Below are 21,547 nucleotides of genomic sequence, written 5' to 3' on the forward strand. Positions count from 1 at the left end.
TCCTTTTAGGTAAAAAAACAAGTAGTTGGTTATCCTGGATTTTATTGGACCCATAATTCAGACTTTCATTCCATTCATAACATTGAACAGTTTCTTGTAGCAGTGAACTCAAAATTCCTGTGCTCCTTCCTAGTGCATTAAACTGTCCCTCAACAGTGTTGTGATAAAGACAACACACCCATCCCATTTTATGGAAAATGGGCTCTCATGAAGAAAGATCTTTATGTTTACTAAATTAAGTTCACATACAAATCACAAAGAGGTCACAAATTACCCAAATACAAATCCCCAGTGATATCAAGCAGGTCATGTGTGTCTGCCATGGTTTTAAATTGTAAGTAGTGGGAAGGAAAAAAAATAACCTTTTCTTAGCCCTGTGGCTGCACAGCGGAAAACAAAAAAGTGATCTTTGCAACCCAGTCCAACACATTACAATATTTAAGAAACAGCTTGTCCTCAGTCCCTCTATAACAAATCCCTTCTTATTAGAAATAGCATGAATATTGTGCAGCCTAGCTGAAAGACTGAAGGAAGAACATTTCTGAATTAGCATGCTTGGTGGTTCCCTAATTCTGCTGATTTAGCACATGGACAACCCAGTGCAGACCCAGAACATTGCATATATCTTCTCTGAACTTGCTTCAAAGTGTATTAATCGATCACTGAAGAAGCACTGATCAAGTCATTGCAACCCCCTTGTAAATAAAGCAGGTAGCTACAGGTTACTTCACTGAAAGCCTGAAGTAGTATAGATTTGGGAAAAAAACCCACAAAACACTTTTAGCCAATGGTTAATAAAATACCAACAAAATAATTAACTGTAATGAATTATGCACAAGCATTCATATATGTATTACATTGCCTGAGAATAATAGTTCCTATCAAACTGTCAGCCTTTCACAGTAAATAACTATAATAGTAATAGCGTGGTAGTGGTCCAGTAGTTGAGTATTCAGTACAGCAAGCTGTTTTCTGGTAGTATGTGATGCAAATGCAGTAAATTTATGGTGTCATAGCTCAGATCAGATGCTGGTTAGTGCTTGGTTGGAATTTGAAGGATATATTCACAACCACAGCATCGTTTTTATGCTGGTGTAGCTGTGCTAAAAGTAATGAAGCCAGACAAGCATTATTAGATAGGAGTTCCACAATAATGAGTCAACTTTAATGAGATGTCTTAAGAGGCATTTTTATTAAATTATTTTAGAACTAAAGACACAGAGACTATAAAAAGCCCAGTTCTTGTTACAATGTAGATTTACAGCAGTTATTTCAACAACAATTATAGTTCCCTTTCTATTAAGTATATTTTAGTTGTATTTACCTCTCAAAGGTATTTGATTTCTTGTTCTTGTCCTTTTCTCCACCTCCACACTGCATGCTTTTAGTCTATCAAATTTGTTTCCAACATCTGATGGAGAATAATGTTTCAAATATTAATACCAAAAAATGCCATAGATGTAAAACTCAGGAAAATCCTCTTGCTGCACTGATTTTCATTATGCAAAAGTAAAACCATTATGATATAATAATAGCTATATTTCTTGTAAAAATTGATGCCATTACCATTTAAATCAATTGAACCAACTAGCGCTGTGGCTAAAGCTCATCAAAAAAATTCCCTTTTTTCACAAATGGGTGATTAAGATTGCTTAAAGGTACACTATCAAAGGTATTAGCAAAAGTGGTTTCAATATGAAGTTGTAGAAAAGTAACTAGCCAAGGTTCAGTGGCAAGGTTCACTGTAGTACTGTATAGCACAGTCATTTGAACAATGATTCAAAACCACCAAAGCACAAATCATAGTTACCATACTAAAAGGTTTTGTATAATATCAGTTACTTACGAAACGTCTGCCATTGGTAAATGGTCTGTCTGCTTCAAGAAGTAACCTTGAAAGGTACCCCAGCTCAAGGGGAAGCCACCACCCAGCAGCCAGGCTGCTTGGCTGGGAGAGCTCAAAGATGGCCTACCCATTTAGACTGTCAGCTTTGTGGAATAAAGTGGCTGGATTGTAGTCAAATTACATGCAATGGGAAAGGATTGTATGAGACTCCCTGCACCCACAACTTTCTTTGTTCCTTGATAAGTGAGACTTTGAAAAGCTACCTGCTGTTCATGTCTTGGATTGGTGTTGGATGATGGGTGTTCCAACATCACCCATGTCAATGCTCCCTGGGCCACTCCTTGCCTTTGTGGGTCTTCAGAGAACAGATTGCAACTAGAGGAGTTCTTGGCTGTCTGGGCTATGGCTCTGGCCTTTATCACCTTCTGAACCAAATTACCACTAGTTTGGTAAAGGGGTTGACTGTATGCATTACACCCCTCATATAAGTAGCTACAGTGAAATTAACAACAAATCTGTATTAAACTTTGAAACTTTCCTTGTTTTAATTATTTTGTATGAAATTCAACAATGAAAATACTCAGCAGAAAACAAAAATCTACAGAAAAAGAACTAAAATTTGTCTGATGAATTGTCTAGTTTAAACCCAGTTTCAAGTAGCAAAATTAATCAAATATATGACTGTGTGATAGTATTGATAGTACTTAATTTATCACTGTAATTAAACTAGATTTTTCATTGTCCATTTCATTGCCTGTTTTTTTCAGTCCATAGCATCAGGACAGACAAGACTGAGTCTTCTATTATCAGTCAAATTAGGCTGATTAGGCTTGTCGAAAAGATCAGTAGCTATTCTGACAACTTGCAGCTTTCTGAATGTGCCTGTACAAGACTACTCAGAAAATAAAGGACAAACCTTATAATTAATGGGAATGGCTGAAACAATGTTGTGCCAGAAATCTTATTCAACTTCCTTTAAAAATCACTAAGATCATGCAAAATTTTGTCTTTTCTATTGAGCTTACCATTCATTGAAATCTTGCATTCAGTATCAGGGAAACATGATGTTCTTCATTCCTAAGACAAATGAATAGGTAAAAGATTGTGTTCCCTTGATAAATATCAGTGTGAGATGTTTGTACTTGAGCAACCTAAGAAAGTCATTAGGGGCACCACACTCGACAGATACTAATTCCTTGTGCCTTCCAAAGCTGCAGTAAATCTAATAACCTGTGACTGAAAAAATGGAGAAAGTAATAAAAGCATGCCATGAAATCAAAAATTGTAAGAAACTTCCTGACATGCCCTTTTGTTATATTTAATACATGCACTAGCACAGAAGAGGTGTTTGCTGCTCACCCAGTGTTACATGAGTCATTGGAAGGACCTTGCCATTGCCCCTTCTCCCCATTTTTCCGGGCGGTCAATTTATCAGAGGAAGATTTCCTAAGTGGTGTTCAGCATTTTAACCAAGTTACTGGTTTATGACTGACTACATGATGTTTTTCTAATTATTATTTAAATCCTATCCCAAACATATCACATGGGAACCTGCAGAAAATACAAGCACTGTTATCATGCATTTTGTGTCCCTTTCTACTAGATTTTCCTGTCTGTAATTGCATTCTTGTAAAACAAATAAGCAAATTAATTTTATTTAATTCAGATCTATTCCTCTGAATCTGCTCTATATAATTTAGTTCCCTGTTAAAAAATCCACAAAACTTAAAATCATTAAACCTTTAAAGCATTGTAATAGAAATAATATACTTAATTTACAGACATTAGAATCTTATGGATTTGATGAAAAAGAGCTTGAAAATAATGGGTTTTCTCTTATATTTATCTTACTTTTAAGCAAAGTATGTGGGATCAGGAATTTTGTGTCCTGTTCTCAGCTTTGAATACTGAGCCTATGTGCTAGGCAATGTGTCTCAGAAGATTGAATGTGCAGGTAGAATTAGTACCTCTCTCTGAGGTCAGACCAACATGTGCCTTTCTTTGACATGTAAGAAAGGAGTGTTCCCAACTATTTAATCTTATAAAAATTATATGCTTGCCAGTAAAGAAAAATGTCTGTGGAACAACAGACATTCTTCAATGAATCTGTTTTACTTTTTTCATTGCACCCTGCCATCTGTCTTGACCTGCCTGAAGTCTCAGTATTATCATTTAATAAGATAATCATGGTACTTAATAAATTTGAGACAGCAAATATTTAATTTTAATGGCTCAGGTTCTATCAAAAACACCTGCTTTGCCTCCAACTTAAAAACAAAACAAAACCACACACCAGTGAATTTAACCAGAGGTAAACAATGCTGTCAGATCAGGCCAAAAATTCTCTTAGACATGTAAACAAAATATTTGCCTAAATGAGATTAACTCTTCTCTGATATAATGTAGTTGACCTTAATATTCACTATAAGTAGCCTCATTATTTTTATTTAGTCTAAGTAGATCCAAATTAGCTCCATTACATCCAAATTTTGCTGGCCCAAAATTTATGAGCATAGAGTCAATCTCTGATTGAAATGCAGAAACAAGGACAGCCAAACACCTACCTCTTAGAAGCAAACCTGGATCCCTTTACAGGTGAGGATAATGATGACTTCTAAAAAACATCACAAGCTTTTTGCTGTACCTTATGGCTGAAAAAGAAACATCATAAATTAATTGAAGTAACTCAACACTTTAAATAAGAAGACTGATTTTAATTTCCACCCATTCATATTTTTGCCAATGTAATTTTAACTAATTCTGAAGCTGTCCTTCTTTTACTTCCCTGTACTTTGGCTGACTCCAGTAAAATCTGTGTGACTTGTTGAAGGTGCTGCACTGAGTTTTGCTCACCCATCATCTACAACCAACTGTCCCTATCTGTGTATAGGGAGAATAAGCATTAGAACAGTAACCCAGTCTAGAAACAAAAGCGGCAGTATGAGGTATGTTGGGAGACTGGTGGATGGGAAGGGGGACACTGGTGTTTTCTAGGCATTCGCTGGGACACAGAAATCCTCTGAAAAAACTCGGGACAGCCATTGGGTCTGTACTATGGATTTGAGTCTATCAGCTAAATCATCAAATTCTAAGATTTAACTGAAATTAAGCAATTGTCATGCATCAAACATTTTTCCTGGTGTATCAGTCTTTGACAATAACTAGCTTTAGTTCCCCTAGAAAATACTCATTTCACAGGCTTTATCAGTAACCTTGAGCATCAAAAATGCTGAATGGAAAACCCTCAAAGGAAACATTTTTTCTGTTGAAATCCTTCACTCAAGAAAGAGGTGCAAACATTGAAAAGCCAAAAGATTGTTATTTTTCCATACTAAAAGACAGAAATTGTAAATGTTTGGTTTTTTTCAATATAAATTGCAGAGCCACTACAGCTAGTGACCCAATTATTCCAAAAGGTCTCAATTTTTTTAGAAAATGTAAATGCGTTACTAAGAAGATTTTCTGCATGATTAATATCAAAACATGAAAGGCAGATTGAATTTATCCATACATAGGCATTTACACACCTCAGAAAAGGGAAGTTATTTAGAAGGTGATAGAACTGTAATTGCCATTTCAACCAAAAAAAAAAAAAAAAGCAGCTAGTGAGAATAAGAAAAGCTCAGTCTGCCAAAATGAAGATTTGGAAGTTAATCAAACACCAACTCAGCCAACTTGTCATCCTGCTACGTGTGTCTGAAGTTCCCAAATTGTTGTTGCTATTGATTTCTAAAATTACACTACAGTTCTGTAGTCTTTCAAAAGAAGCAAAATGTTTTCCAGACAAAATAAATAAAGAATGAAAAGGCTAAATTCTTCTCTGCTTCCTCTTTGCAGGGTTATAATAATAATTTCTCAGCTACTATGAGATTCTGCACCATTTGCAGACCACAATTTGACCCCAAGTTCAACATTTTTCTTTGTATCTTTTATTTTAAAATTAATGTCTCTTGAAATCCTTATAAAACCAAAATTTTATGCCCTACTGTGCACTGTGCATTCAAATAGGCATTAGACAGGAAAATACAAAAAAAACCCTGTTTTAAATAGGACTATCTTTTATTGCCATTTCCACATGGATCACACTGCCATAGCAAAACTTTCACAGATGACAGCTTGTAACTCTACATCCTGTGTATTCAATTGACTGTCTTAATTCATTATTCTCTCACCATTTAAATATTCATTTTGCATTGTTTGTCTTATTCCACTCCTGCTTGCTATGGTTTACTCTGGGCTTTCCCACTATCTTTGTCTCATGTTATGTGCTTCCAACATCTTCTTCCAGCACGCTCTCCTTCCCATTTCTTTTCTATATTTTTTTAATGTCACTCCACCTGGTTGTTCAATTGAGTAAAACTTCTGCTTCTAAGTACCTGAAGAATCTCCAACTGATTAGACAGAACACTCCTCATCTCAATACATCTTGCCTACAATCATTTTACCTGGAATGAATGCCCTTTGGTTTTCGATACTTATCTAAATTATAATTTGGCAATAGTGAGAAAGTTTATTACGTGCTTTCTGCATAATTACTTTAAGGCAATTCTTCTTGTAATCTCCTGGTTTAATTTATTTTAAAAACACACTAAAAATGTAGACATATTAAATGGCCTCAGGGTAAAAGTTTTAGTAGTTCCTTTATGCATTAAACTGTGCATTCAAAACTGCACCCTTGACATTAGTAGGACAGGAACTTTGGTCGTGACCATTAATACTAATTGGACCACCTAATCTCACACTAGAGAATTCCTACTCCTCACATTAAGCAGAGATTAATTCAGTAAGAATTTTAGTCTACAGCTTTTTTACACCACCCTGTAACTTAAAAGCATCTCCTCTGTAACATTCAGGATGATAAAGTACAGTACTTACCATGAATCATTATAGGGCTGAGTTGGTCTTGCTTCTCATGGAGCAGGCACTGTCCCAAGAAACAGAAAACACCCAGGGATCTCCAATGAGAGCCACACCCCTGGGAATTTGCTATGCATATCCACTCATATGCAGGAATAAATGAAGGTGGAACATTTTTTCTCTGCTTTATTTGGCACTGGAGGTGCCAATGAAAGGTGTTCAGCATCTCTCAAGGTGCTTAACATGAAGGTGTTAAGCATCTCTCAAGGCACATAGGTATGGGCTGAGGGAACTCTGTGGGCAGCATCAGGGAGGCCTTACTGCATTTGGATTGGCTTTATAAGCCAAGAGAGAAGAGAAAAGGGAGTTTGGTGGGAACACAGTTTCACCATGGCCTAGCAATGTGGTAAAGATTCTGGAAAAGATCTGGTAAAATTCTGGTAAAGAGTTCATGGCAGTGAGTTCTGCTAAAGCACCACCTCTCCACCATCCAACCTCTTCCACATCTGCTTGAAGATCCCGGCCCACCCCATACTCTGCAGAAGGCCCAGCGCCTCCATGTTCAGATCCCTCCCACTGTCTCCAGAAACTGTGCTACTAGTCCCTAAGCCTTTTCCTACTACTATAACGGACCTTGCAGAGGAAGATTTTACTGCAAAAGCAGTCTAGCAGGAGAAAAAACACACAGCCTAAATAAAGTGGAAAGATCCACTTCTTTTCTTCATGGCCCCACTCAAGCTCTCAAATGACCATGGTGACTATTCCCAAAGTCATTCCTTCAGTCTCACACATAACCATCACCTCAACTGCAATGTGTCCTCACTAGCACTCTCCAAATATTGGATCCTGTCTCCATCACTACACCCAAAAGCATTTATCACAATTCTGCCTGGACTCTGAGAAAAAAAAGATATGATGGTCTAGGGGAAAAATCAGTATCTGATAGGGCTATCTTATTCTTCCTGCTGATTTTTATTGGACAAACAAGTGAAACAGAGCATTTTAAGGCAGAGAAGATAGAAGTTTGTTTTCACTGATGACTAAAACAATCATTCTCACATAAATACTAGCACTTCAAAGCAATTAAGCTGTTCACTGAACAGAAAAACGATTCTGTAATGTTTTTAGCAGTTAAAGTATGATTGGCAGCATCCAAAACATAATGATTAGGTTTCATCATTTGAAGAAGGGTTTAAAGAAGGTGCAAGAGTTCTTTCATTTATCTTTTATTAACATTTATCAAACAGTACAATCCCTCTATTTGTTAAATGCAGTGAATATTCTATCACTAGTTCATTACAAAAAAAATTGCATTAGTGCCATCGTTTTGTTTTTCATGTTCTGCAAGGGTTACAACTGAAAGCAGCAAAAGTGTGACACACATTCACATTCCCCTGGTCACACCTACTGAACTGAGCATTTACATTTCATATGGGGGCATTAAACTAAATTGTCTCTATGACTGTTACTGAGTTAGAGATTTAGTGCTTTAAATCAAGGGACAAAGTGCAAGGTGTATCTCAAATGAACACAGCTGTGAAGACAATTTGATAGCTAATACAAATTCAATGTTCCTTGGTAAGCTCTCCTTGTTCCTTGTGGTTTTCCACTGATGATGAAGAATGCTGTGTAAAAGCCAACAAAAGTGTGTGTCCCCATGCACTCGGTACCTTACAAATATAAATTACAATGTTTTGCACTCAGTGTGAGTGCCTGCTTAAGAGAAAAGGAGGATATTGAGTTAGACATAACAAATAATCAGAATAGCAATTTGTATCACTACTTTCTGTACTGCATTATGATTTTTCTCATTGTACAGAAATAATCTAGATTCAATAATGCCCACTACGTTCTGGCTAATTTTTTGTATTTGTTTTGCTTTTTTTTTTTTTAAATGCCTGCTCTGCAGACAGATTCCATTTTTTCATCTCTTTGGCTGTTCGGAAAGTGCATTTCATAATCAAAAGAAATTATTAGAGATGAAAGAGAGCATGCTATCCTTGAGGACATAAGAGCAGCATCTGTAGACCTGGATTGAGAATTCTCATTTGTAGGTAACAGTATTAGGAGAGAGCATCAGATGTAATGAAAGTAGTTGTGCTACAATTGCAGTTTGAGGTAGCACATGTATGAGGGCTAGCATTGGGAGTGAAAGAACAGTGTATACCTGCTGCATTTTAATGGGGCTTGCTGTTGTTTTGTTGAAAGTGATGTATGGCAGACACATAACCTTCTGTCAAAGAATAGTCAGACACCAGCAGAAACCTAGAAAGGTGTCAAGCATCAAGTCTCCTACTCAAGAGGAGCCTGGAAAAGATAGATGTGCAATTTTACCAAGCAGTGGTCAGCAGTAGCTTCAGATGCTTCCATTACAGTTATTAAAATGAGAATTCCAGTCCTGAGAATAGGTTTGTCTGGCAAGGAAAAAGAGACAGGAGAGTAAGAGGAAAAAATACTTGAGGGTCTGGGTTTCAAGTTCGCACATATATGTGAACCATCATCTATCCATCCTCTTTTTAGCTGCATTTTCTGAGTTTCTAAGATTAATTTTATCATAAAAGCCATTCAGAACCAAAGGATCTTTTAAAAACAGATGCATTTTGTCCAATGAATGCCTTTCATGTATTTTGGATGCTCTTATTACTTATAATTATTGTGGGGTAAACCATGCAGTGAAGTCTGTAACAACTCTATTCTATGGGACGTTTCTTTAAGCATTTTCTTAACAAGGTAAAGATGTTAATCAGGTACATCTTTTGTGTCATTTAGTCATAGCACATTCCTAATACTTCCTCCCAAAAACATATGATGAATTTACACTCTCATACAGTAAAATTTATTCCTATGCATTAAGGTCTGGAAAATAAGCATGGTAAAGTCCAGAATGCTCTTCCCATAAACTCTGTGAGAAGGAAACTATTTAACATTGGCTTTCCCATGTTAAATACAATGTAATAGTGTATAGTTAAAATTAATTTAATCTAGCAGAATTTGAATATGGCAAAAATCGCAGAAGGATTATACTAGAACTAGCAATAGCATTTTTGGAAGTTTGAAATACAGTGTTATGCCTAAGAAGAGTGTTTCCAATACCTCATGCTCGAAAAGCTATCCAGATAGGGAAAAAAGCAGCAAAAATAATTTCAGGTGGAAAATGAACCAATAAATATTCCATAAACTCTCTGCATCTTTTTTTCAGAGATTATGATGGCAATTAGGACATTTCTTTGATATTGTCTATGGATGCCAAGTCTATATGCTCAGTTGAGTTATTAAATTCTTAAAATGCATTATGTTCAAATCACACTTTCTAAAGTGGTTTTCTGTTAGAACTACATCAAATGAAAGCCTTATTACTGGCTTATATGTAATTCAGTTCATCCTTGTTGTGTCAGGAGATGTTTTTATATATAAGGGGAAAGAAATGAAAAAATTTTTTAAAAGCCCACTAGTCATCATGAGGCTTTTTTAATATCATCAGCACTGCCATAAAGACACATGATAAACTGCACACTATTTAGAAGAAAGAAATAGAATGAAATTAGCATTGAATTACTCCATATTAATCATAGCCCTGGATTCCTTTCATTACAGGGAAAATAAAAATTTGGCTCCTTCAGATTTTAATGTTTCCTCTCAGACTTCACTGTTATTTGTAGTGAGAGGCAAATAAGAAATCCATATACTGAAGGAAGAACACAAGAATATTTTGGACTGGTGGGGTTGCTAAATTTTTATCACTGTTTCCAACCAATAGCAAAGCAACATTGGTGACTTGGGTCCACATGGTTAGCAACATTTATGTTTCACAATAGTAACCTAATGAAGCTATTTAGTGCTGTGACAGGTAAAGGCTTGAAAGGTTTATGGCAAGGGAAGAAAGCTTTGATAAATAACTTGAAAATCTGCCTCTTAATGCTTTCATAATTGTTGCTTCTTATAATGGCATAATGGAAGGCAAATTTTAGTTGAAAAAAGGCTAGAAAAGAGGAACTCTCTTTGGAGCTAATAGGATGTACAGTGGGATTTTTTTTTTCTACTCCTTCTAAGATGAATAGCTAGTTAAAACCATTAAGCCTCTCTCAGACTTAAGGGAAGAATTTAAAGGTCTTTTTTATTATAGCTAGTCTTTCTAGGGTTCAGATCTAAAACATGAGAGATGAAGATTTTTCTCTGTGCAAGTAGAGAATAATAGTTTCAGGACAATTTAACTGAAAGAAGAAAATTCTGGCATCTCTTCACATGAGCTTTTCTCCCAAATCCTCGTTACCTGTGAAGACCACAACCACAGACCTGGTGTTCTCTTTGCAGTGAAGGGGAAATCTGATGCCTGACTTCTTCAATGGTCAGGAGGCCAGTCCTGCCATGACTTGGATCTTTCTGGAAAACCAGGTTTTCAGTACATGGAAATTTTAACTGAATTTTTTTCCTTTTTTTTTTCATTGAAAGAGGTGGAAATAGGTTGAAAAGAACATCTGGAAGCTTTTCAGCCGTTGATCAGAAGTGCACCAGGTTTCACGAGCCGTTTCCCTTTTCAGTTATATAACAAGATAGACTCTACCCCCTCCCCCACAAAAAAAAGAGTGCAGAAAAGGCTGGCTGAAAGATATTTTTCCTATCAAAATTAAAAAAAAAACTTGGATTGAAAATTTCACTTTAAAAATTTAAAGCAGACATCTTCTTCTGCTAACATTTTCTACTGTCAATTTTCCAAACAGATGCAATTAGGAAAGTGTTGTCAGTTTCCCTGTGGGTAGGTGGAGCTGGTGTGCCTTATGTTCCCCTCCAGCATCACTCAATGCCTACTTGAAGCTGCCAGCATTCATGGGTCACATAGCAGGACTCAGATATTTAGATGTAACTTGCCTCCAGCCTCTGCAGGAAGAATGAACCTTAAAAGTGTTGGCTAACACTGGACTTTTGCATTTCACAGTGTGGCTGCTAAAGCAACAAAAGATATCAAAGAATATACAGTTATATCCTATGGCAGGTACACAAAAACAATAGCAAAATAGGCAAAGTAAAAGGGAAGCTACTGAGGAAAAATCTATCAATCTGGTAACTATAGGCATTGCTGAAATCATTCACAGCCAATGGAAATGGAGTAAGGTATATAAATAGCATGATGGGACTGAAGCAAAGAATTCTACATGCAATTTATTTCAATTGAATGCTATTATGCAAATAAAGCATTTCATTGCAAAGCAGCCAAGATGCATTATTCTATTTCCTGCTGCTAAAATAGAAATTATTCAGCCGTTGTTTGCATAGCATTATTGAGGGGAGGTATACTTCAGCTTCAATAGCTCTTGCTTCATTTGCTGTTATTATTTTGGTCCATACAGTCAACTCAAGACTGTTGCACAGTCCTGACTTCCCACTGCTGCAGGAACACTATTCTTCTTTTAACATTCGATAGCTTAAGGTGGGAAAGCATTATAGACATTGATATTTGCTTGATTTGTGAAAATGTCAAGTCATAGTCTTCTTGGCTCTTTTCCCCAGCTGTCTTATTTCTTTTTGAGGTTCTCCTGGAAGAAATTCTATCCTTTCATACTAAAGTCAACATTTCATTTCTCAGTTTCTACAGATCAAGTGATGAAATGTCATGTGTGAACCCCCTGAAGGCTGAGAAGAGAAACTCTGACTTCCCCACAGAAAATTGTGAACTGCGGTTTCTTACTGGCTGACAACACCTTTGACTCAATTTGTATGAAACTCAATTTACTTATTAAAATGGACATTATTGTTCAAATATTAGAAACTCCATTTCTTATATGTTCTAAGCTGTACAATTGTCAGATTTTTATGGTTTAGATTGTAAATGTGTTTTTCTCTGGCTAATTATTGGTATTATTTTTTTAATTTTGATGTCTTAAAGGCCAATGTACTGTATCATAATAATATGAAGGACGTATTTAACAGGTGTGGAAAACACTGTATACAAATGTATATTTCTAAAAGCTATTTTTATGATTAGCACATTTTACTGTTTTACCATATTTAGAGTCAGGTGATATTGCACTTCTTTGTTTACTGCTTAGTTCAAACAAGACCATTTTGATCAGTGCACAATTAAATACATCGTATGATATTTCCCATTATTTTATTCAATTATTCGTCATTGGAAATAATTACATTTGGTATTAGAATAGCTTCAAAAAAGTGAAAATGTCAAAATAAGAGAGCAATCCTTGATAAATTGTAAATTGCATCCTCCTGTAAATCCCCTTCTTCAGATAAGCCCTCTCTGTGATGCCATTCATCAGACAGTTTTTACAGCTGTTCTTGCAAATCTTTAAAGGCAGTTTGTTGCTACCATATGGAAAGTCAGTCAGCCTCCCGTCTAGCCAGAAAAATTACTTACAGCCTGCCAATATCTGAGAGCCTGAGTTAGCCTACTTATTACTTTTTGGTTTCTTTTCTGGCAGTAGTCTTTCCACACACAAACTGCTAAGGCACTCCTGAAAGACTGAAGTTGGAATAATTAATTATTACAGATGTAGGGGGAATCTCAGTATAGAATTTCTTAATAAATCATATTTCCTTTCAAACAGAATGGATGTATTATTTCTCTTGTGTTACTGAGACATTAAAGGTAAAAAAGCATACAGGCACAAGGACTTCTTCCTCTAGAAAAGTACCAACCTGTTCACCATCCCAAAGTCAGACCTCTTTAGCATTGCAGATGGCATGAAACAAGGAATATGTATTTATTCATCTACATCTTTATGTGAGTGGTATTCATATAGAAAGAGACATGTCTTTAAAGTGATTGCAGGGTAAATAAATTATTTATTAGCTACAGCCTCCCAAGAGGGAGAGGCATTAATTTAGGAAGTATCTTACACAGTCAAATGGAGCACAGACCCAGTCTGCAGCATTAAGCCCTGACCACTGAGCTCCATGACTGGGGTACTTGCTATTTTAGATGATCCAGCACTACAAAAATGAACTCTTGTCTTGCCCTTTCAAATATTCTCTGTAGGCTGAAAACGAGAGAAAACAAAAGGTACCGGAGAGACTTTTTTAAAAAAAAATAGCTTTATATTTTTCTTTTAAAAAGCAGTTTCTTGAGGTGACAGGTTCACCTCAAGTAGTGTGGTTGTAAACTGGTGGGAGCTCAAGGTCTCTGGTCAGATTTCTGGCATGGGGACCAACAACAAAGAAGGACTGATATTTTTCAAAGATTTGGAAGAAAAGCATACATTTTAATTACCTATTACTGAGTGAGAATTTTTTTTCACTATGTAGCTATGTGACATTGCACTCTCAGTTACATTTGTGTACCTTATATTTAGCTTGTCTATTGTATATGGAGTTACATGGTTTACATAAATACTGAGTAGTACCCAGCTCCTTAAATAAGGAAAGACTAGCACAAGTAGTTACACCTGAGCATAAAGAGCTGCAGCTTCAGAATTTATCAGGGCTGACTCTCCAAGAAAAGTGCAGGAAAAAAAATATTACTCCCATGGAAGTGAAATGTTAGGTCAAATCAGAAGGTGGAATACTTCTCCATTTTCTATCTCTTAATATAGGTTATGAACATTTTTAACTATAAAAATGCAAAAAGAATTGCCATTTTGGGATTTCTGTCTTCAGCTGACAGTTAAAAAATGAACTCCAAATTTCAGCAGCTCGAGGGGCATTTGTACCATTTAAATCACATAAACTGTTGGCTGACTTAAAAGATGCAGAAAGTCATCCAAGGAGATCAGTTCTAATATTGGTGTTAATAAACTAGATAGGAGAAACATCTAGGTATATTGTCTCTTCACCACTTCCATTCCAAATGAGCTAACACTCACAAAAAACATTCTGAGATTTTTAAATGTTCTTCACAATCATTACCATAGAGTATAAACTCACAGAAATGATTGCACTTCATAATGTTGACACTGTTCCACACCACAGCTTAAGTCCTGAATATTTTGAATTTATCCTGGATATTTTTTGAAGACAAAAGTCATCTCTGATGACACCATGAGGCACTATTTCATTTGCAAGCCAGAAGATTGTTGCCCCATGCAGTCTATTACTAGTAAGGTTTCTCAATGGCATGTTTGCTTAAAATCACTCCAGAGGATGCTGGTAGCTTTGACAGAGCTTAATAGTTCTCTACTGTCCATGTATGCAGTATGCTTGATGTTGTTTGCCATCACCTGTTATTTGTTTGACATAAGTTCTGTCAATTGTGGGATTTTTCAACATTGCTCATCCCTTGCAATATGGAGGAATAGGAAACATAAAGGATATTCTCAATCATTTTGCACAGTCAACAGTCATAAAATCCTTTACAAACAGTCCTGAATCAAACCAATTCATTTTCTACACAGATATATATGCTCTGAGTATTTCAGATGTTTGTTTCAAATATGGGCAGCTGCATGAATGGAAAACGTTTACTAAAAAGCTTTAAAGTTTGGATCAAGAAAAAATATTTTTACTTTTGTAAACCCTTGTATTACATATTGTTGCAGTTCCTATTAGTTTTCTCTATAGATCCATTTTTAGTTCTGAAAAATCACTGTACTTAAACTATGTAGATAACTATAATCTTGTTAGCAGTCCTATTTTTAATTGGTGCCACTGCAATTTAGATTTGAAACATTCAGAGTTTGCCCATTAGAGCAGATTGATGGTTCATTACAGTTTTCTTTAAAATGTTGTAACATAATTTTTACATGTCTGTAAATAAATATTTTCTCTGATTTATGCACTAATTCAGTTTTGCAATTTCTTCTCTTAAGATGTGACTCTAAGACACTTTCTAGGAAAAATGTATTTCTCTCATGGAAAAATGTCATTTAAATCTCTGCAGTACAGCCATCCTTCACAAACTTTCAAAGCAAACCAAACAGAAGGAGGCATTCATAATATTAAGTACTAAACTTCAGTAAAATGGATAAAAATGTTAAACCTACTATAATTTTAATAGTTTGATAAATTGAAGCACCAGTACTGTATTAAAAAATAACTGACAAGAAATGTGACTGACTTCCTGAAAAGAGGAACCTCTTCAGAGGAGTGAGAAAGAGGGAGGCACAGTGGGGATATTTCATTGAATTTCAGAAATGCATTTTCTTAATCTTGGAAGTTTCTAAGTTTCATGTATCACAAAAGCAGTATGAGCATAATTTATGAAAACCATGCCAGAAATAGTTATAATTTCCTGCTCAGTATCCAAATGCATTTTTTGTTCATAGTTCCCTATTCCATTCACAACGTGTTGCTATGCAGGCAAGTTAAGGAAAATTGTCTATGAGAAATAGACAAGAATAGCTAAATAAAAGTCTATGAGAATGATTCTGAATTATATTGGTATTGTTGGGAAGTATGACTGTTTTGAAATATAAGGTAAAACCAGCACAACTTGACAAGTTAGTACAGTAGCTCTGAGCATTTATCAGCAATGAAATGTTCTGGACGCAAGAATGAAAGAGAAAGAGAAAATAAAGGCACTTGTGTACAGCAGTTGGCGCCCTGTGTTTATAGTCCATGCCCTTACAAGAATCAGCTCGGGAAAACTGGTAAGAAAATCCTCTGAGAGACAGCTTAGAAAAAATACTGCGTGCTACAGGGAATACACAGTTGTTGGGTTTTGCGTGGTGGAATAACAACTCACTTGAAACAAAAATTGCTTGAAGTTTTGTGGCTGCTATAATAAGTACTTTTTTTCCTGATTAACCCCTCAAAGAAAGATGGTTGTTCCACATTTGTGCAAACAGAATTAATCCGCAAGTATCATACTTTATTTGAACAGAAAACTAGTTTGCGGAGCATCCATCCCATATAAATCCCACCAACCAAACAAAAATGTTTCTAAAGGTTACATTTGAATCCTTCTGATACTGTTGTGGCTACATGACTTAGCAGCCTAAGGTAATGGAGAAAAAACTTTGCATAACCACTCTATGCATATGTGGAAAAAATATCCTTCCATTGCTTTGTGTTTTAGATAATTACTAGAACTATAGACAACTAAAGTTGTGTAAAATAAGAACCAAACTCTTCCCTGTTGACAGTCATTGAATAAGTACCTTCAGCGTATTCTCCAACTGGATTCTTAAGCAGAAACTGTGGTCAGTGTTCATTCTATGAGTAGTTACAGAAGCATTTAGCAAATTATTTAAAGAAAGAAGAAATTATATTGCTGCTAATAATATTGCTGTTGCAGCAGGACCAGAGTGGAACATGGTGGAGGAACAGAGGATTGACAGCATGGCAGGGATGCAGCTTGAATCTGGTGCTGAGATCTCAAGGAGTATTGAAAGCATTTTACCTCAGAATGACTGAAGAAAGGGGATGTTTTGTACCTGTGCTCATTTTATATTTGAAGAAACCTCCCCTGTATACTTAATTATTTTCATATCTGACAGCATACAATGATTTTAATGATTTTTTCAAGGGGTAAGTGTCAAAATTTGCATGTGATTTTGGTCAAATTTACTGAGAATTCAGCACTTAGCAATAAGTAGTCAATCACATTAAATAATTACCCCTACTTCAGAATTTTGGCCTTGGTGTTTAATCCACAAGGCAAGGGAGGGATTTCATAATTATCTGTTTACTTGAGTGGTCATATTAATTGTAAATATATTCTTCCATTGATAGAAAAGCTATAGGATCATAGAACCATAGAATGGTTTATGTTGGAAGGGACCTTAATGATCACCCAGTTCCAAGCCCCCTGCCCTGGGCAGACTTTTCATGAGATCATCCAAGCTGACTTTGAACACTTTCAGGGATGAGACATCCACAACTTCTCTGTGAAACCTGTCCCACTGTCTCACCACCCTCACATTAAAGAACTTCTTCATAATATCTAGATTTTTTTTTTCTTTCCTTTTTTTTTCCCACCTGACAGAGTTTTATATTCTGGTCTCCATCAGTAATCTGCATTAAAAAGAGGACACATTTTTATGTAATATGTGATATCAAGAAAATCAGCATCAAAACATTTCTTCCTTCTATACAAGACAACTTTCAGTGATACATGTCAGGACTTTTTCCATGTTTGTGATGACATGCTGCATTACCTGTAATCAAAGTACCAGTGTATGAAATTGTGTTTTGCAAATCTATTCATTGAGCACTATTATTTAATAGTGCTTCAGAGAGAAAGTTTATCAGATCCTGTCTCAGAAACATAAATATGGTTTTTGACAGTAAGCTATAAAAAAATCAATTGTACTGATTTCAAGGATGAGTGACCTTTAAAATTTCGATTCTTCTGCAATTACAGGAGGATCATTGTAAGTGATTTGTAAGTTCTAAGTTATTTTTTTGGTAAGCTAACAAGGTAAGGAAACAGTAATCCAGGAGTGCTAACAGCTTTCATGGGTCTCATTTTGGTCAATTTGTTCCACACTGAACTTGGATGATTCAAGTCAGAAGACAACGTGATGGAAGCAGACAATTAATAACAGCAACAAGAAAAATAACAAAAATCAGTGCCCATGGAATTGCATATGGGCATCCATGTAGATAAATGACATTGCTGAATTTTTCATCAGATGTAAACTTGAGGTTCAAGAGAAGCTCTGTGAAATTCCATTCAGTGCAGAGCTACAAAGAGAACACATCTGCTGCTCCTGCTTACTCAAGGGAGTGAATAATCTAAGCAGATGTCAGATTTCCAGCCGCTTCCTCAGACAGCACTTTTCAAATATGTCTTTATAGGGGACAAGTTCAAACTCTTCCCAACACCTTCACCCCACCCCCGACTTGTGTGGTCTCATATGTTAAACCATGAGTTTTTTTCAGAGAGGACAAAAGCAGTTAAGTGGTCTCCTCCCAGGAATGAAGAGCATGACCAAATGGGAATGTGCACACCTACACACACACAGCCCATGGGCCTGCAAATGGAGCACGTCCCATCTCCATGGCTAACACCTTGAGGGCTGAAGTTGCAAGAGACTGAGCTCAGAGGACTAAAACTCTCAGAGAGTTCATGAGTTCCTCTTTAAATATGGTTTTAGAGACTGTTTTTCATCAGCAAACCTCAAGGAGTCACAGAAGAAGTTTGAATCATTTCTTAGCTACAGAGAAGGGATGTACAACGTGGAGAGTTCATTTAGCTCTCACAGACTTCTCCTGTTCTCTATTGGTAACAGCAAGAACTCAGAGGACTACATATGACCCTGGCCTAGTAAAAGCATTACAAATTGCCTGACAATGATGCAGTTAATCATAGCTTTGTGTTTCCTTGTGGGCAAAATTCTTAAACTAAATATTTCACATCAAGCTGAGTAAAAATTTTCACTGCTGTGAATAATCAGCATAGTAATGGAGTTTAAATCTTAAATCACATTTTTCTTTCCAGTGAACTCCCCAGTAGGGGTGGCTCTAAGTTGACCGTGTTAACTAAGTTGTTGAGCAAATATTGTGCAAAAGCAAAATTTTTTAATCTCTTCAGGCTAAGATGGTGCCTTCAGCAATGATAATCAGATTTTAGTGGTCTCTATAGCAATGCAGGTGAAAATTTAGAAAAGCATTCAGCAGAAAATACAGAAATTCATAAAATTAAAAATGCATCCCATTGAGGACTGGTTTTCAGGGATGCTGATAAAGTTATGCTCACATTTGTGATTGAAAAGTATAGGGTTTACTAACTATGAATCACGACAATTGAGCAAGGATCATGCTACTGTAGCATGTGGCCCTCAGGAAAAATATTTCTACTTCTACTTCTATTTCTACTGTTTTAACATATATTTTTGGTTTTAAAAAAATAGAAAAAATACTGAACTATTAATTTTAGTATATTTTCTCTTTTAATGTAGGCAACACTGTATGCTTTAATACATACAAATCTCAAAATCACCTGGCTGAAAGATTAAGCACATTTACACAGAATAACAGAGAATGTGAGGGAGACACACAAGCTAGTAAAGATCTGAGCAAATGAATCTAAACTGAAGCCAATACAATCACAAAATCAACAAGGTTGGAAAGATCATCTGTCCAGTGTCAGCACAGCACCATCATAACCACTGCTGTATCCCCAGGTGCCACATCCAGGTGCCTCTTAAAAACACTTTAAGAGATAAGGCCCCACCACCTCCCTTATTACAACTTATTGCAATGCCTGACCATTCTTCCAGTGATTTTTTTTTTCTAATATCTAATCTGAACCTCCCCTGGTGCACTTTAGGGCCATTTTCTCTTTTGATACAGCAGAAGAGACCAACCCCTACCTCACTACAATCTCCTTTCATGTGGTTGTAGAGAGCAATGGGGTGCCAGCCTGAGTCTCCCCTTATTCAGACTAAACAACCCCAGTCACTTCAGTTACTCCTTATAGAACCCTTCACCAACTCTGTTGCCCTTCTCTGGGCATGCTTCAGCACTTCAGTGTCCTTTTGGAAGTGAGGGTCCCAGAACTGGACGTAGCACTTGAGATGTGGTCTCACCAGTGCCAAATGTAGCAGGACAATCACTTCCCTAGTCCTGCTAGCCACTATTTTTGACGCAGGCCAGGATGCCGTTGGCCTTCTTAACCACCTGGGTACATGCTGGCTCACGTTCAGCATCTGTTGACCAGCACTCCCAGCTCCCTTTCTGCTGAGCAGCTTTCCAGCTACTCTTCCCCCTCCCTGTAACACTACAGGGAGTTGTCGTAGCCCAAGGACAAGAGCTGGCACTTTGCCTTATCAAACGTCATGTAGTTGTCCTCAGAACATTGCTCCAGTCTGTAAAAATCTCTCTACAGAGCCTTCCTGCCCTCCTGAAGATCAGCACTCCCACTGAACTTATTGTTGGCTTACACGAGCACATGTGCTACCAGCTCAGGTTTTTCAGCCTATCCACAATTCCAAGTAGGGCCAAGACTTTCTCTGCATCTAGTGGTGGAGATGTGCCTCAGCTCCACACAACACAGCTGGACAGGAGGATCTCCAGAGGTCCTTTCCTCCTTCAAAAAATTGTGCAATGCTGTGCTTCCATGTTATTGTAAAGTGACATACATAAAGTCTACATTCAAAAAATGCTGAAGGTGCATAAGGAGAGTGCCAGAATCAGCATGTAGCACCAATGTTATGTATATTCTCCATCACAAGAATCTCTTGTCTATATTTAAAATATTCTCACCATAATCACTTATTGAAGCAGGAACCTTTTATCCAAGTAGAGTCCTGCGGTTGGTGAAGTCATGCTCAGCTTGCTTCCTCTCATCCTATTCAGGATGAGATTCATTCATAGCCATTGAGCACTTAGTTCACACTAAGAGAAATAGTTTCAGCTGGAAAGAATAAGAAAGGGCTATTTTAGAAAATTCTGCAGCCCTGTATCAGGGAGTCTGTAGTTGTAGACTCAAGGTCTCTGATGTGGTGAGGGGAGCTGGTCCTGTCTATTTCGAAAATCTCTGAACTGTCTGTGCTATGTAAGGAGCTGCTGGATAAAGAGCTACAAGAAGGGTGGGATTGGGTAAGCACTGATCCCAGCTGTTACCACAGAAGAGAAATATTCCTGACATCCATTGTCAGATGAATCCCAAGATGACAGGCTTCAGGCAAGGAAACAGCAAATGGTAGTGACTGAGGGGCACTGGAGAAAGATGAACAAAGGGAAGACCCAGAGGGAGAGACCAGCAAGACGTTGCTGAGGAACCAGTGTTTGTCCCAGCGAACACAATACAGAAGTACTGTGCATTAGGAAGGACATTAGAGCTGCTGAAAGGCAGAGCGAGAGGCTATCCTGTTGCCAAAATGCCACTGGATGAAAACCTAGGTTTTGTGCAGGATCCAAATTAGAATATCTAAATACAAACAAGAAATAGTCATACCAAGTATAAGGTGGGGACAGCTCCTGTGTGCATACAGGTGGAGTGTGGGCATGAGC

The 21,547-nt window shown here is 36.8% G+C and overlaps 1 protein-coding gene and 1 long non-coding RNA gene across 8 annotated transcripts in view; one reads left to right on the top strand and one right to left on the bottom strand.

Moving 5' to 3' along the window:
* The window catches only part of RALYL (RALY RNA binding protein like), a 376,689-nt gene extending 360,509 nt beyond the window's left edge, over positions 1 to 16,180 (top strand). For all 6 annotated transcript variants that reach the window (XM_064390447.1, XM_064390438.1, XM_064390465.1 and 3 more), the window contains one exon: positions 12,285 to 16,180. In XM_064390447.1, the coding sequence (XP_064246517.1) occupies positions 12,285 to 12,302 (18 nt within the window). In that variant the 3' untranslated portion in view covers positions 12,303 to 16,180. The remainder of the gene's footprint in view (positions 1 to 12,284) is intronic.
* On the bottom strand, positions 1,325 to 20,184 carry LOC135281533 (uncharacterized). Of its 2 annotated transcripts, none has more exons than XR_010348127.1 (4): positions 19,906 to 20,184; positions 4,411 to 4,497; positions 2,872 to 2,923; positions 1,325 to 1,411 (listed from the first exon to the last, which is right to left on the bottom strand). It is a non-coding gene; the product is annotated as an uncharacterized LOC135281533 (long non-coding RNA). The 2 variants fall into 2 exon arrangements; XR_010348135.1 differs by lacking the exon at positions 19,906 to 20,184 and adding an exon at positions 6,722 to 6,946.
* Between the last annotated feature and the right edge of the window lie 1,363 nt (positions 20,185 to 21,547).

The sequence above is a fragment of the Passer domesticus genome, chromosome 1 (assembly GCF_036417665.1).
Source record: "Passer domesticus isolate bPasDom1 chromosome 1, bPasDom1.hap1, whole genome shotgun sequence".
Classification (NCBI taxonomy): Eukaryota; Metazoa; Chordata; class Aves; order Passeriformes; family Passeridae; genus Passer; species Passer domesticus.